This window comes from Rhipicephalus microplus, chromosome 1 (assembly GCF_043290135.1).
Source record: "Rhipicephalus microplus isolate Deutch F79 chromosome 1, USDA_Rmic, whole genome shotgun sequence".
In the NCBI taxonomy this organism is placed as follows: domain Eukaryota; kingdom Metazoa; phylum Arthropoda; class Arachnida; order Ixodida; family Ixodidae; genus Rhipicephalus; species Rhipicephalus microplus.
The window spans coordinates 167,036,887-167,053,926 of NC_134700.1; the positions used below are offsets into that span (position 1 = coordinate 167,036,887).

General features: G+C 41.2%; 1 protein-coding gene across 1 annotated transcript; it reads right to left on the reverse strand.

The window, feature by feature from the left end:
- Positions 1-688: 688 nt before the first annotated feature.
- Positions 689-17,007, reverse strand: MetRS-m (Methionyl-tRNA synthetase, mitochondrial). The gene is made up of 13 exons (XM_037429965.2): positions 16,850-17,007; positions 16,614-16,735; positions 15,847-15,918; positions 15,679-15,765; positions 15,460-15,588; positions 13,430-13,535; positions 13,154-13,290; positions 10,431-10,540; positions 7,474-7,573; positions 7,285-7,396; positions 3,287-3,472; positions 1,619-1,863; positions 689-925 (listed from the first exon to the last, which is right to left on the reverse strand). The coding sequence occupies exons 1-13, from the start codon at positions 16,899-16,901 to the stop codon at positions 806-808; spliced, it is 1,578 nt and encodes a 525-aa protein (XP_037285862.2). The 5' UTR covers positions 16,902-17,007; the 3' UTR covers positions 689-805.
- Positions 17,008-17,040: the final 33 nt, after the last annotated feature.

The window sequence follows — 17,040 nt, forward strand, 5'->3', positions numbered from 1 at the left end:
TGCTGCTGTAGCGTGGTGTCGTGCTTGGTTGGCAGCAGAAAAATTGTTTCTATGGCTTATGAAGATGCGCTTCATAGTTGTCTCACCATAATTTGGCTGAATACCATACTGCACGATCACAAGTTACAACGAAGCAAACTACACTAATGTCACACCACTGGTGCTCCTCTCCGGCTCAGGTCTTCAGCGCTCACACTCTTCTCAAGTTGTCCCCTTGAATAAAGTAATATCTCGATGCTTCTTCCGACACAACTCCAACCTACATTTCGTTTTTTTTTTTGTGTGTGTGTGAAATGCGCTACATTTTGCAAGTGCTGTGTCGTTTTTTTTTGTGTTCCTCACCTTTTCTCCGTACACTTCATATACTTTTGTTGAACTCATCAGACATAACAAAAGTGTCAATGATAGTTTTAATTGGTGGTTTCATTGGTCCTGTTTATTTGAAATAAAGTTCACTGGAGTTGAACTGTCTGCATTTTGCTTTAATTTTCTACTAGTACAACAATTATGAAAAAGGCTGTTAAAAAAAAATAAAAGCATAGTGCTTTATCACCTCACTTCAACACTCATGTGAATTTTATTTCTGTGCATTGTTCTTTACACAGCAGCGACTGCACGATGTTGCGGAAGTGGCACAGCGTTTTTTTGTATGTAGTTACATGGCACACTCCGCTCCACAAGTCATTCATGTGTAAAATAAAGACAGATGAAGTTTTTACTTGTTTTGCTATTACTACTGTACATTAGCTAAAGGCCTGCATCAGACCTTAGAAGACCCGAAGAAAATAACCTAGGCATGACTACGTTACGTTGCTGCCGACTGGACTTTGAGTCTCGCAAATACGTGTGTGCGGTCAGTAGTCAGTGGCCGTGGGTTAAGAGACGGTGACTGGGCATCTGCCCAACATCGTTCTTCAGTAGGCACCTGCACAAAAATAACCAAGCCTGCTTAGAAAGCCTGACGATGGCAAGATAACTGATTGTCCAGTATGCAGATCACATCTGCACATACATCAAAAGTGCAATAATGGGAGAATTAAAGGAAAGTATAGAAAGCATCAGGGTAGCACTAACAATTTCATTTGCCCAAAATTGCTGCCTCTGCTGTTCAAGCCGCAAAAATGAGAACTACCCAACATGCTATTACAATGCATTATTTTACAGCGATCCACTTAAATTATTCATTCTTCTCATTTTTTGTCACTGGCTTGTGTATCCCTGTGCAGCCTTTAATGATGGATGAGGAACATATCTGACACAAAAACAAACATTGATGTGAAACAGATTACTTCAGCCAGTGCAAGCTTCTCCTCTTTCTTTTGTGCAGCAGTTGATAAAAAAAAAATGAGCTAACTATTGGAGAGAAAAGTGGTATTTTCATCCTTACGCCTGTCTCAACCTCTTTTTAAAGAAAAGTCGAATATAGTAGACTTCCTCTCATAAAGAAAAGTCAGGAAGCTACTGTTTGCCACATGGCAAGCCTGTGCAACCAATGCCAAATTCCGCTGCCACCAAATTCCGCTGCCATCAGAGAGAAAAGGCACTCTGCAATGCGTGAACAGGGGAGTGTTTGATAGACTGCAGTAATTACAACAAGATGAGAAGATAGACGTGGTACCTGCAACTTGTCCAGAATCCTAGTGGCCAACGTGGGGATGACCGGTTGCAGCACAATGCCCGACACACGAAGAACCTCTAGAGCAACGTGTAGAACTGCATTCAGCCGCGCCTCGCCAGAATCACTTTTAGCCAGCTCCCAGGGCTTAGCCTCCTGGACGAGCGCATTGGTCTGCCGTAGCACGGCCATCACCTCGTCGATGCCCTGGTATATGTTTCCTACCAGGTACCTGTCCTTCACTTTGTCTGTTGTGTGGCGAGAAGACAATAAAAGGAAAGGTTGCATCACAATGACATTTTGCAAAACCTTGAAAGAAGTCTAGCATTACAATTAATTAAATACGGCAATCTGCCCTGAGTTGTGCTATCTATTAATCTCCTTTCTGATGCACTTGACAGAATGAGGGCACAAGAAAAGCAGTGGTGCCAGCTGCAATCCCCAGACTATAATGTTTCTGTTTACAAGTGCACAACCTTTAGAAAAAAAAGTTAAATATACAGGGTGATTTTTTTTTAGCTGCATTTCTCTTCCAATTTCCTTCCCACTTTACACATATGCAGAGCAACAAGTTTTCAGCTGGTCATTCTGTTGATCTTGCAAAATGTCTGTTTCATAGCAGCATTCATTTTCTTTTTGATTCCTGCCTATGGTCGGCAGCGTATGCATACAGCAGGCAGAAATAGCTAAATGATTATGTGATTAAAAATAAAATGCAGTGACAGACTAGACATTTATAAACTCATAAATACAGTTAGCAAACCAACCTTTTTATTCGTGCAATATAGTTTACATGTATCACCATGTATCCTGAGGAACCTCAGTATAAAGTTGTCCAAAACTATGAGTGCTGACATTCTTAGCCTTTCAATTTTTCTATGTTCTACAATGTTCGCTAATTTAAAATGGCGCTGACAAGAAGCTACCGTCTCTGCTATGATGACTTTTTCATAACCTTGGTATAGCATTCTTGAACAACAATTCGATTGGAGCCAAAACTAAACTTCACCGCAATGCAAGACTGTTGTGTGGCCAAGCACACAATATCTTTTTTGGTGAAGAAGTATTTCTAAATTATACTACAGCAGTGCAGCCACTATGAAATGTCACACTGAGACTGCTAAGATATCTAACAAGTGCACTGGCAGGCCTTCAGAGCTATCTTGTATATAGCAGTGGCAACTAAACCATATGCAAAGCAAAAAAGCTGGATTTTTTTTTTCCAGTCACAACGCTATGTTATAAGAAAATTTCGTTCTCGAATGATATTGCACACCCTAAAGATTGCGAAAATCAAACACTGACTGTATGTTGAAGCATGAACTTAGAAAAATCTTGAAAATGTTAGAATAGTGTGCTTAATAGTTTGCCTTTTTCTAGTCTTTTTATTGCTTTTTTTTCTATAGTTTGTTATACAACAACTTACATTCACGTATGTACAAGAACAAAATAAAGGAATGTGCCAAGCTTTAGATTCGAAGCTGGCTGCCCTTTGTTCTTGAAGCTTTTTCCAGCTGTAATTGTATGCTCAGCCCATTACTTTACCCCTTAAACTGACATACTAGCACAGTGTTTGCTCAAATAGTGAGTGCACATGAAATCAAAATCGATTCGTGACCAGATACTTACTACTAAAAACTCAGCTTCACTAAAAAATAACAAATGAATTACCTGCGAGGTCATGTAGCTGATCGAGAATTTTCTGTCCATCAGTATAGTTTTCAAAAGACTCCGCATCGTACGATGGGAATATCTGATGTTTGTTCACGACTGGTGCTGTACATCTGCTGAGGAGGTTCCCCAAAGTGTCGGCCAGCTCAGCGTTCAGCAGCCGCTGTACCTTTGTGTTGTTAAAATCTAGGCGAAAATCGAGAATATAAGTGTATTATCTCAAATATTCCAAAAAGAAAAAAATTTGCATACATCAGTTCATACCATAAAATATAAAAAGGAAATTTGCATTAGCTTTTCTGAAGGCTCCTTTGTTGAAGAGAAATTCATCTTGGTCCAAACCTTGGACAAATGCCTATCAGGTTCATAGATAGATATATAGGATTTAATGCCCCAAAACCACCATATGATTATGAGAGACGCCGTAGTGGAGGGCTCCTGAAATTTCGACCACCTGGGGTTCTTTAACGTGCACCCAAATCTGAGCACACAGGCCTACAGCATTTTCGCCTTCATTGAAAATGCAGCTGCCGCAACCGAGATTTGATCCCGCGACCTGCAGGTCAGCACCCGAGTACTTTAGCCACTAGATCACCGTGGCAGGGCCAATCAGGTCCGGTTGCTCCGCCATATGAGCTAACCAGAAAGCTGGTGGGTAGGAAAAAATTAATCAGCAACTCAGTGTCACATGGAGAGTGAATGTAACAAATCTCCTCGAAGTTTTGCACCAGTGGATAGATAACAATTATTCCCATTCATGAACTCCCATGCAGCGAACTTTGGCAGAACTTAATTCCATTATACTGTGTGAGTATAACACTATACAGCCTTTCTAATGAAGGAATCCTCTTTTTTTTTTTCAAATACAGACACTTGATACCAGAAAATTTGCCATCACCTTCTCCCATGAATATGAATATAGTTACACCTGCTTGTAATGAACCTCTATATAATAAATTCCTTAATCAAACAAAGTTTTCCTATTCCTCGCCGTTATTCCATAGATGCACACGTATCTGCGATCTCTATGTAACAAAGTAACAATAGAAGGCAACCTTGATATAAAGAATTTCTACCAGGAACAATCGGGAATTTCGCCATGGATTTTGTCATTTTGGCATGAGCATGCATATTCCATGGTTACCCTGCCGCCACCAAAGCGCGAAGCGGCAGCAGCACGCACGGTGCGTTCGTGGCCCCTACGATTCCTAGGCGAGAGCGAGTGCTCCCTATAAGGGACCCAAAGCAATGCTTGGTGACGCTGCGACTCCAGACAGGCAGTGCCATCTCGGACAAAAAAGGAAAATTGGGGATGTACATATGTCACAGAACGAGTGCTAAAAATGGGCGCGCCGCCAAATTCTTGCGGTAACGCGCGGAAGAGACGCCGGGAGGTCAAAAGAAAAAAAAAAAGAAAACAAACATCCAAGGCTCCCCGGGCACGCGCTCTCCCCTTGGAAGCGTGGCTTCGCCGACGAACCTCCTCACCCCACATCGGCGGCCGAGATAGGCCGCGAAAGTGCTAGAACGAAAGGGGCGTGGTCATACCGAGTTGAGTCATCGGCCGTGGAGGGCATTCCAACCGTCTCGCCCTCTTCCCAGCCTTCGCGTCGTATCGCGCCGACGAAATGACGAGAACCTTCTGGAATGTCGCGCGCAAGGTATTTAACCGAGCAGCCGAGATGAGAGATCAGGAGAAGACGGAAGTTAACGCCAGAGTGCGAAGGGATTCCGCCGTGTAGTCGGCGAAGGTTTTGTCCGTAGAGACAAAGCAGGAGATGAAGAGGATTTCCACCAGAGAAGTGACGACTCGAGCTACAGGCAAGAGTGTGTGTTTACCGCTATCGAGCGAAGACGCGTGGCGACAGCTGCGTGTGTGAAGCCGACGTGTTCCGGCGAAGAAGTTTGAAGCTTGGAGAGTGGCCTATTGAAGACGGGAGGTTTCCTGGAAGAGAAACTTCGGCGAGGTTTCCTGGAAGAGAAACTTCGAGGGCGCGGAACGACAACAACGCTGGACTTTGAGTGAGTGATTCTCGGAAGAGTATCATCTAGACTTTGGTTCCAAGAACTTTGGACTGAATAGGTTTTCTATCTCTTTAGTCTTTAAGTGTCTTGGTTGTTCAATGCATGCGACTGCATTGTAGTGTGTATTGTTGTCTGTGTCCGTTGTATCGAGTCTGGCTGCTTGTACTTTGTAGTACGTTGTTTGACTGGTGACGTATTGTATGTAACTATTGTGGAGTGTGCATTCTTGTGTATTGTTTTCGATCTTCCATTTTTGAGAATATAATGTTTGTTTTGTTTATCAACTCTCGGCTCTGACTTGTTCTTTGGGCCACAACCGGCGTCCGCTGGCGCGCCAAAAAGGACCACTTCTAAATTGTCCACGCTTTCGTGGTGCGGTTCGGGGGGCCAATACTTCGGCCCTTGGAATTAGCCCGGCGATCGCCTCCCCTAAATAACGGGACCTGGGTGTGACAACATAGCACGTTTTCCTTTCTTTTCACACCACTGCCGCTCGCTTCCGTGCAGCTGCAGGGCTCTGGCGCTGGACTTGGAGTGCCGTGCACTGTTTGAAAAAAATCTCCCAGCTGGACAGGCACTTCGAAAAACGAACATAATCAAACCACAAAAGCTTGTTAATCACATTTACATTGTGGAGCAGACGACAAACCCTGACATAACGCGAATTGCATTTTCGAAGTCTGTGACATTACTGTGCACAATAGGTCGAGGAAGCTTCCTTCTCTCAGACGTTAAATATACCTAATGGTTTATACGCAGTGCGAAATGAAGCCACCCACACTATCGATATTCTACGTTGTCGGCAATGAAAACATGATTGCTCTTTCGATGTACATGCTGTCAGTAGCATACGCGTACCGTGGCAAACGAACCTTCGTGGCGTGCAAAAGAGAAAAAAAGATGACACTGACATAGCACTATAGAGCCTAACAAGGTTAGAGTTGTGGCCTCTGTACCACTGGGGCATCACTCGCTGACTTAGCTGTGAAGCAGGTACCTGTTGTTTTGGGTTTGCTCTGCGTTCAGTTACACATTTGTTTACTTGTGCGTTTATTTTTAGAATTTTCATACTGAACCTGCATATAACAAAATCCTCTCTATAACGAATTTTTCCCGTGAATTTGGCAATTTCCTTATATACAGATTTAACTGTAAACCGTCAATAGGCTCATATTTGTGCAAGTTGCGTCTCCTTGCTCCCAGTAACCAAACTAAAGAAATTTAAACTGAACAAGAACATCATTCCCTGATAGCCAAGCTTTATGTGTTTTGCTGTATTAGTACAATTCCTTTTATTATCATGTGAACAAAAGTATGCCACTGTATAAAATAGTCACTACAAAGAAATAAAATATAACTCATGAATAACTATTAACTGACACAATTTTAGAAGTTTACAGCAATTCCTTCTCAAGAGTGAACGAACATAATCCTTCGCCAATGGGGCATGCACTCCAGATTGAGCCAGATGGCCAGTGATCACACCTTCAGAGAACACTGCTGTGAGGATGAGCGGGACTATTTCCTTAGTTACTAAGGCTATTAGCCGTCATGTTTCAGTCGACTAGGTGGGGGCATATCCGGACTCTTTAAGTTGTTTCTAAATATAGTGCACAGCAATGACCACTTACAAAATAGCCACAACAAACTGAATGTGCTACTTAACAAAAATGCATTTTTTATTGCATGTACCTCAGTGTAGTATACAAGTTGGCCTCATCAACCATGAATCTGGGAATTTTATAATTGCACATGCACTAACACGCAATCTTCTAATCTCATATCATTTGACTAAGTATGCAAAACGAACTAGTGAATAAAAATCTGGCTGTACATGATAACTTGCACTCGCCCTCTGATTCACCAGCAGCTTACGTATTTTTGAACAGACAATAATGCTTTGGAAGCTGTATTGTTTCCAGACACTAGACTACCTTCGGGAGGATGCAGCAATAAATGAATTCTCAACTTACTGCCATCAGAATGAGGTACGCCCTCCTTGAGCAAGAAGTAGCGGATTCCATCGGCCGTGTACTTGTCGACTTTCTTGTAAGGACAGACAATGTTCCCTTTGCTTTTGGACATCTGGGAAGCACAAGTCATATGCGCAAGAGGAACAACTACGAATGGTCAAAGAAGGAGAGAAGTGTAAGTGTACTCACCTTCTCATCGTTCACAGTCCAGTGCGAATGACACAAGATGCTGCGAGGAGGCTCTAACCCAGCTGCCATCAAAAATGCAGGCCAATAGATGCCATGAAATCTGGCCAAAACAAGACACAGCTGTTGTGCAAGTAGGCATGGCAAAATATGGTTATTTCTTTATTTGTACAGAACATACTTCTTTTATGTGACAAACAGCTTCAAACATGCACAAATCACAGGCAATTGCACATTACATGTCGGTTTGTAGCAAGGTATACTTGTAGAATCTGGGCGATGTTGGTTTATGAAAGGTAAACATTCGGTTAGAGAAGAGCTTTCAAAAATGTCTCCGGTATTCCACCTAACAAGCAAAAAAGCAGCGCTGGCGAAGGTTCAAGCGAACATTCCAGCACTATTCGAAATCAATTTGGCATGAATTTAAAACTTCTAAAATTTCGAAGTACCCGATCGAAACGAACAAAAACAGGTGTATAAATTACAGCAAGTAACTCCTAAAAAAGCAGCTTCACTGCACAGCGGGGCCATCGTGCCATAAAACCAGCTTTAAAAAAAAATTGCACTGCTGTGAAGCCACAATTCAAGGTAACCTGCATTTCAACATAAGCTGCACCTGGACTATTTTGCTTTATAAGTGCGGAGCACTTGAGAGGGCCGGCTGTCATATGCTGTAGTGCGATATTGTCGTTCTTTGGTGTAAAGCTCTAGCATAGAATATTGAGCACACCCTAGCACCAAGGTCTCCCTATAGTCCTTCAAGCACCTTGACGATGATAACTTACCATCACCAGGAAAAAAAAACAACTAGTGCGCTTGGCGAAACACAGGCAAAACCACGCATAAGAATGGAAGTAAAAAAACAAAGCAAGGGCAAAATATAAAGGTCGAGAAAGGAAAAAACCATAGAGAGAAACAAAGAGAAAATGAGAGAGCAAGAAATAAGTAGAAATAAAGAAACAAAGAAGGCAGCACATCTCCACACTTCCTTCGGGCTAGGCGCCCTCAATGTAAGGCTGCCCCAAACTTTTGAAGATTACAAGCTTGTTATGCAGACCACTATCTGCCAAGCATAACTAACTTTAAAATGTTATATATAATTTACAGCTTTTATGTTGCCCTTTCCCACTATTCAAATACTGCTACTCAAAGTTGCTTATACCTCAAACCAAAAAAGTTGCACTCGCACAGGCCTGGTTCCAATTCTTTATTATATTGTACAAGTTTGTTGGGTAATGAGAAACATGGCATTTTTCTTTAAAATGTGTAATACAATACAACCTCATTGATTTGAACTAGATTACTTCAAAATTCTGCTTAAATTCGAAGGATTTTGGCGGTCCTGTGTTTTGTGATGCAAGTTTGAGTGGTTAACTTGAAACGGAGGTCGGCACCAGTCCAGTTAATTCAAAAACTTTGGGTGCATATGTGCCTATTCCTGATACCAATTTTGTCCCGAATCCGCAGAAACGATGGCCCTTAGGAACAAGGCAATGCAGTGTAGTGATACTAACTAGTGACGAGTGAAGCACCCCAGCCTCGCTTCTTCCAGCTCAAGAAAATATATATATACTTGTAATAAACTAAAATGTGCAGCTGCGAAAAAAAAAAAGTGCTTCCCTGCAACCTAGCAGTGACATGCGAGCAGCATGTTGCATGCTTTTCGTAGCGTTTGCACATCGATCATGATTCAGCCATTTTGCCGAGAATATAAGGATATTAATAAATCTCAGTCTGACAGAATTTTAAAAATTCACGCGAACCTCTGACTGGCAGTTGCTCCTACAATTTGCGCAGTTGCACCGCTGGCAGGCTTCTTGCCTGCAATGCCTACTCCGAAAACTCAAATTCGAGAACTTTAAAAAAGAAAAAAAAATCATGTTCTCGAGTCAAAACAAATCGCGAATTCCATCACACTGGCCGTTATTAAATTCCATTTTTAGCCATTATTAAGTTAAATTAAATATTCTATCAGAAAGAATCAGCGAATGGTAGCTGACGCTGTGAGGAGCACATGATTTGCTACCCGAGTGTCACCATGGTATTGCAGTGAAGCACGCCTTCCTTTCCGCAGGCGCACACTTTAGCCCACCACCAGGCCACTTTTTTATTTTGATTTATTTATGTCCGTTTACACTGATGGCAGCGAGGCCTGCCATTTCCTTTTGTTTCTGACACAATTAGGACCAGGTAATGCTGGAAAAAACAACCCCTGGGGCAGCAAGCTAGGCAGTACAGCAGATGACCACCGCTGATTACTTTCAATAGTTCTAAGTTCCTTGCATCCCCCTTTCCGTATGTTTCGTTAATTTGAACACCCGCTTAATTGGAAGAATAAAGCAGTTATGGCATCATACATCAACTTTCACAGTCCCAGTGACAATTAATTAACAAGTATTCACTGCATGCTATGTTCAGATTATTCCATTCATAATTATTCGACTAAATCGGTATTCACTTTGAATTCGTTTTGAACCTAAAATTTACCATTCACCATCCCTAGCGATAATCGAAATGCCATGCAGAAATATGACGCATTTTTTTTTGTACGTGCATACTACTTTTTAGAAAAAAAAATGCAAGGTGTGAACAGACCGAACAAAAGGTCATTAGTGTCCAGAGGCATCAAACACACTTTAATTGAAACAATGAAATGCTTAGCCTGCCATTACATCAGTGCCACCACAACAGTTGAGGATCTGCTAAAAAATGTGGACAATGCATACAGAGACTTGACAAAAGTGAAACAAAACTTCAGGGTGCCTGAACTGAACTTGTAGAGCAATATTGCCTCAAATGAAATGATATTCGAACAGAGCTTACTATGAGTGAGATAATGAATTCCCTTAAAATTGCATTTGGAAAGAATGCTCAAATGTTCAAAGGTATCGTCATGTACAAGGCAGAGTCATGTGTTTTTAGTACAGCTACAAAATTGCGAGAAAAGCAGTCATTTGTACTTGAGAATATCTTTTCCTATGACTTGACAATCGGGAGGCCACACGTGGTTTTTGTCTGGATAACCACTAACTGTGAGGTAGTTGACTAGTGCGTCCAGCCACACGTAAATCTGCAAGGAAAGGAGAGTCCCCAGATTCTCACTCAGAACAATTGCTATGTATGGAGTAGAAAATACAGGCCAGCTCCTATACAAGCACTATAATGTCACACATCAGCCAAAACTGGCAGTAAACAAATGCACACCCTCATTTCAACTTGAACTATAGAATGATTGAAAGGAAATTAATTATATTAGCCGTCTGAGGATTTTCGACATACATGTACAACGGCAGTTTTCTGTCCCACAAGGCCTTTGTTGTAAGCGTAAGTTTTCAACCCTCCATCTGAAATTTCGTGCAATCATGGCAATGCATGTTCACTGGGAGGTGCTGCCACCTTCTAAAACTCACAAGAAGAATTTGAATTTTGATTAATTACCTTCTTGCAAAGATAAACTAAACTGATTTCTAGTATCAACGCATCAACAAGCTGCAACAATGCTGACAGGCCACGCTTATTTACAGTTTTGATTTCACTGCCTTATCGCAACAGAGGCACATGTAACTCGATTTTTATCTTTGACAGCACTCCCTAGCAGCGGCGATGGAAGTTGATTTCTATCTTTATTGGCAATCCTGTTAGCTTGTTTATAACTGACACTCACGAAGTATTCTCGCTTTCCTCGTTTACTGTTTACCATGTCCGAGGCAGCCACACACTGAGATAGTAATGTGCGTGTGCCATCACAGCTCCTCGCTTTCAGGGAAAAGAGACACACATTTTTATGCAGACTACGATAAGGCACTATGCATATACACATGCTTCAAGGAATACCACGCTCTGAAATACCACTGAACATTTTCCAGTTCTGAGTGATTATGATGATGTTTTTTCTATTTTTTTCCCCCCCGACCTTACATTCCATACATTCAAAACCCAGAGTAAAATATTGTGACCATCTAGGAAAATTATTTTAAAAAACATTCGACCATCATGATGGAGCAAGAAGTGCCCTGCATCCCTTGAAGACTATAACAAAAGAGAAAGACAATTCTCTTCAATGTCACTGATTGATTCAATTGCAGGGTTAGACTGTAAAAACAACAAAAAGACAACGAAAGTGGAGGAGAGATCAGTAGATTTATTTTCTTACCATGCACAGCTTTTCAGTAAGCAGCTCACTTTTACAACACAAGATGATGGTGACCAACAAAAAAATCTAGTATATGCGATACCTTACTAATCTGTTTCATACATTCCTAGCACTCTCTAAGCAGTTTCTGTGACATGGCATTGCCAAATGTGTTCAATGCAAGGTTACCTGTAAACACATTCGTGTTTGTAGCGTATGCCAGTGTAATGAATTGTATGTACCTATAATTCACTGCATATGTAGTGACAATAAAAAATATTCAGTGCTGTAAACAAATTTTCAAAAGAGGAAACAAGCTGTCACGTGATTTTTCTGACTAGCATGGCTGCCTCGCAGACTTTTGTAAAGACCGCTTATGCCATGGATAGAAACAACAGCTAGTACGCGAGCTGCTTTGGCAGAACTTAGGAAAATGGAAAGTTACTGTTACTGCCCAAGTTTAGGCATTTATAAGGTTCGGGCATTAGTGAACTCAGGCATTTATAATTCCTGAAGTGCAATCTGGCTTCTTTACTGCATAGAGATATTATGGATACATTTCAGGACATTGCAGAACCACTACTCATATGAGAGACAAATTGTTCAATGCAAATTACATGCTTCATCATCATCATCATCAGCCTGAATACGTCCACTGCAGAACAAAGGCCTCTCCCATGTTCCACCAATTAATCTGGTCCTGTGCTTGCTGCTGCCAATTTATACCCACAAACTTCTTAATCTCATCTGCCCACCTCACCTTCTGTCTCCCCCTAACCCGCTTGCCTTCTCTGGGAATCCAGTTAGTTACCCTTAACGACCAGCGGTTATCCTGTCTACGCGCTACATGCCCGGCCCATGTCCATTTCTTCTTCTTGATTTCAGCTATGATATCCTTAACCCCCGTTTGTTCCCTAATCCACTCTGCTCCCTAATCCACTCTTCTTGTCTCTTAAGGTTACACCTACCATTTTTCTTTCCATTGCTCGCTGAGTCGCCCTCAATTTAAGCTGAACCCTCTTTGTAAGTCTCCAGGTTTCTGCTCACCTGGTTTCTCCAGGTTTCTGCTCACAATTACATGCTTACTTGCACAGAAATACAAAGGCTATATAAGTAGAAAAAAATGACTTCAAAGATTGACAGATCTCATGGTGGCAATGGACAAATAGTCTATTGCTATCATGGAAAAATAGCCCTCAAGGCACCACACCTCCAAATATCCCTCAAAACTGCCACTTTTACACAGAATGACCATATGTATGTTGTGGTAAAAAATACTGCTTTGCAAAAAGAAAGCAGAATGTATATGGAAGCATGCCTATGAGAAAGGCACTGCCTTATTTCCAGCAAGCTTCATCACCCTGATAGTCGATACTGCAGATGACAGCAGCATCTCAAATCAACATCAGTCCAAGTACTAAAATGGTCAATTACTTGCACAGCACAGCAGAAAAGAAGAGAAATCTACTATGCTGATCGGAATGTTGGTGAATCGTTAGGGGGTTTTCTCTCTCTTGTGCCATGCTACCTTTTGAAAAAGCAACCACTCACAGTTTGTGAACTGTCCTCAGGCACATGGATGCCCCAATGAACTCGTGTGCTCTTTCTGGATACGGAAAGGTCTTGAAGGCCACCATCAATCCAATGCATGAGAAGCTTCTGAAACTTTGCAGGCTTCACTATACCTTCTGAACAACAAACAGAAAAAAAAAATATGAAAGGTTGGCGACATCACAGCACTTCTTGAAGGGAGAGAGATAGGAGGAGGAAGAAATCTTATTCAAGGAACAGGTTTCATGGGAAAAAAAAACATATGCTTTAATTTACCTGAAGACTTCAACCAGTGAAGCAGGTCTTCTTGGAAATGGGATAATCGGAACAAATAGTTTTTCTCCTCCATCCATTCCACTGCATGGCCAGATTCAACGCTGACCTAACGTGATGAATCCAATATTAAAAGACACAGCGGCGGCCCATGTGGCATGCGCTGTGATACAATTATGGAGATCACTGCATATATGGAGCAGAAATGATGACATTAACATACAGAGTTATTTGTATGACACAAGTCCGCTTGTAGAAATGTGGGCTCAACACAACCCTGTTCACAGATTTTTAATTACGTTGCTTTGTAGTATTTTTAAAATCGCTATCGAGATTGGCAGAGTGTTCTTCTTAATCAAATCTTATATTTTTTAAATTTATTTCATTTTTTTAGCAATACAATTGCATTGCTCGCGGTCAGGACAATAGGAGGTGATTTGCTTCCGGACGAGGTCCTGCTCACGCTGGGCGTAACAACGGTAGTGCTCAATTGACATTCACAGTATATAATGGAAAAAAAAATTTGCATGAAATATACATATTCACAAAAGCAGCCATCAGCTTGACAACAAAGCTCTGCACTAGAAGATGCCTAGAACAACAAGTAATACTATTTGACACAGTTGACCCATCTGTGCACAAAAAGCAAAAAATAATAAGAAAATCATGCGAATTCGCTCACAGATATATACATACAGGTATGCATTTACACACTCATATACACATTTACATACATCAGCACATATATACATACACATATATACATATAGTACATACACATACATATTATACATACACACACACATACATATATGCACACACATATCTAAACATCGTGTGGGAGACTACAGTCCAATCAAATGTGCACAAAATATCAATTTATTCTAAATGTCAAAGAAGGACCGAGTTTTTAATTTAAAATTTTTAGAGTTGGTGCACGATCATGCCAATTCTATTCATTTCAGAATGCTCATTACATAATTTCATGACTTGGTAATCAATTGCCTGCACACCATAATCAGTACGTGTTCTTTCAAGAACTATGTATGTTCTACGCAGGTCATGACTGGTGTTCCTGTTTAGGTAGTGACGGCTGAATCAGCCCCAGTCTCCCGATACTTCATATTATATGTACACAGACACTTTTAACTTGTAAATAAAGTGAAATTGCGGAACGTGATACTTTGACATGAGCTCTGATGAGTCTATATTCTATCCCTAATGAAGTAGTCTTACTGCCTTTCTCTGTAATGTGAAAAGTTTCTCATTATCGGTCTTAATTCCTGTTCCCCATACTAACAAACAATAACTAAAATGTGAATGAATTATTGAAAAATACAATTCCCGCTTTAGCTTGGTTGTTGAGAAGTTGCGTAAGCAGTTCAACATGCCAATCGACTTCGCTACCTTCATTCTTACATTGTTCATGTGTTGGGACCAGCTTAAATTTGATTGAAAATTAACGCCTAAAAATGAATGGTCATCTACGCGGTCTAGCAAAGAATCGCCATAGTACAGTTTCATGTTGTAATTTATATATTTATAGTTTTTGGGACACTTCCTGCATATTCATTACATGCTAACTTCTATAACTAACTATAACTTCTAAATGCTAACTTCCGTTTGCATTTGCATGAATTGTTAAAGTTTGATATTTGTGTTTCATATTTCTTATCTATGGTTTAAATTTGTGTTATTTTCCATTTTATCTGTTAGCTTGGCCCCTACCCCTCTTCAATGTATACAATTGTACCTGGAGGGCATAAAAATACAATGAGCACAGGCACTAAAAAGGCTGTGCAGGTCGCATTTTGATCTGTACACAGCAAACGCAGTCAGCAACACGTGTGAAAACACTGACATACTACAGACAGGAAGCGATCCAGCTGCCCAATGCTTTAAAATTGCAAACTCTCATACCATCCCCAAAACTTTGAAAATCTGATCCTGTACTGCACAGCAAGACATCATCAAGACCCCACAGGGTTATCTTGAATATTAAGCCACGGTAATTTTCTAAACCTGCTCCTCACCTTCTGTAAAGTGCCATCGGCAAGTTTTACTTCTGTCACCTCCGCTTCCGAAAGAAAGAGTTCATCTTGCGTTGAATACCATCCTTTGTATATTCCTGTGTATATCCACCCCTTATCCTGCAGCGTTTTCTGAGGAACATAAAAAAAAAGCCTTTCAAGTAGTATTCCTCAGCAACATTGCACTCCTGCACCTCCTAGTGCTGGTTTACTTTTGCATACCCAAAAGTGTCTGACACATTTCTTATGTCGATCCTCCGTTGTACGAACATAGTCTGTGTAAGTGATGCCTGTATTGTCGAACAGATCCTGTAAAGCATCATGACAAGTGAGCAAGCTTAAAAAGATAGCGACCAAAGAAAATTGTTGTGCCACAACACGCATGTATACCTTGAACTGCTTCGAGACTCCATTGCAGAACGTCAGTACATCTTGCTTTGCCCTTGATGCCGCCTGCTGAATCTGTGGAGTGATGACGAGCAGGAAAGCCATTATAAAAATTTATGCACCATCTAAATCACTCTACTAAGATTGAATGTGCACAATACTGCGCTTTTAATGTCGTTTTGAAACACATCATGCAGTCACGGGAAAATTCAACTAGAAGGTTAAATTTCCTACAATAATGAAAAAACGTACACAAAGAATCAGAAAAATGTCATGCAATATTTTCGTTTATTCACACAAACTGTACCCACTTTGCCCTCCAGCGTTTTTAAAAGCAAGTGTCGGTGTCTTTTCTATTGCTGTGTCCAATAAAAGTAAAAAAACTTGCTTATTCGTGTGTCAATCTGGCGCATGTAAAGTGGCGACATATATGCGAAGTTGTGTGTTTCTTTGCAGCAAAGTCAGTTGATGTCGAATGCTCGTCCTGTTTTTCTGTCCCTTCCTGTGCACCTGTGTTCATAATTTGCATTGCGAAAATGATTGCTAGTTCTCGCAACCATCAAGCCCGCATTACCGCCTTGACGACCCGCTTAACCCTGGTTCCGCTGCCTGGCTGCATAGAGTGCCTAGCTAAGGAAAGCAACTAATCTGGAGAGGTGTAATGCATAACTTATTGTGAGAATCCACTTTTGCATACAGGAAGAGAAAGTCTTAAAAAATTAGATTCTGAGGCGGCATTCCAGTTTCGGTTCCCTGCATGCCACGCTTACCTTTAAACCGTGTTCGTCGGTGCCAGTCGAGAATATCGTTTCTTGTTTAGGATTGATCAACCTGTGAAGCCTGTGAAGCGCGTCTGCCAAGACGACTGTGTGATGGTGACCAAGATGAGGCCCTAAAATGAGAGAAGAAAGCCGGCACGACCTACGTATAACTCTCGGTCACTGTTGTCCGTTTAGGAACAAGCATTAAGAGTCCGTGGATATCAAAAACGCGTCACTCTCCGCACCTGAATTGACGTAAAATATTGGTGTCGTTATGAAGTACCGAGACGGCCCCATGAGCACAGAAATGCGTCAACTCACTACGAGTTGATACGATGCAGATCCAGTGCAGAACATGTGCGTTGAGAAACGTGCTTGTTGATAACCATTTTAGAAGGGCACGGACAACTTCCGGATCTGCAGTCGCTTTTCGCTT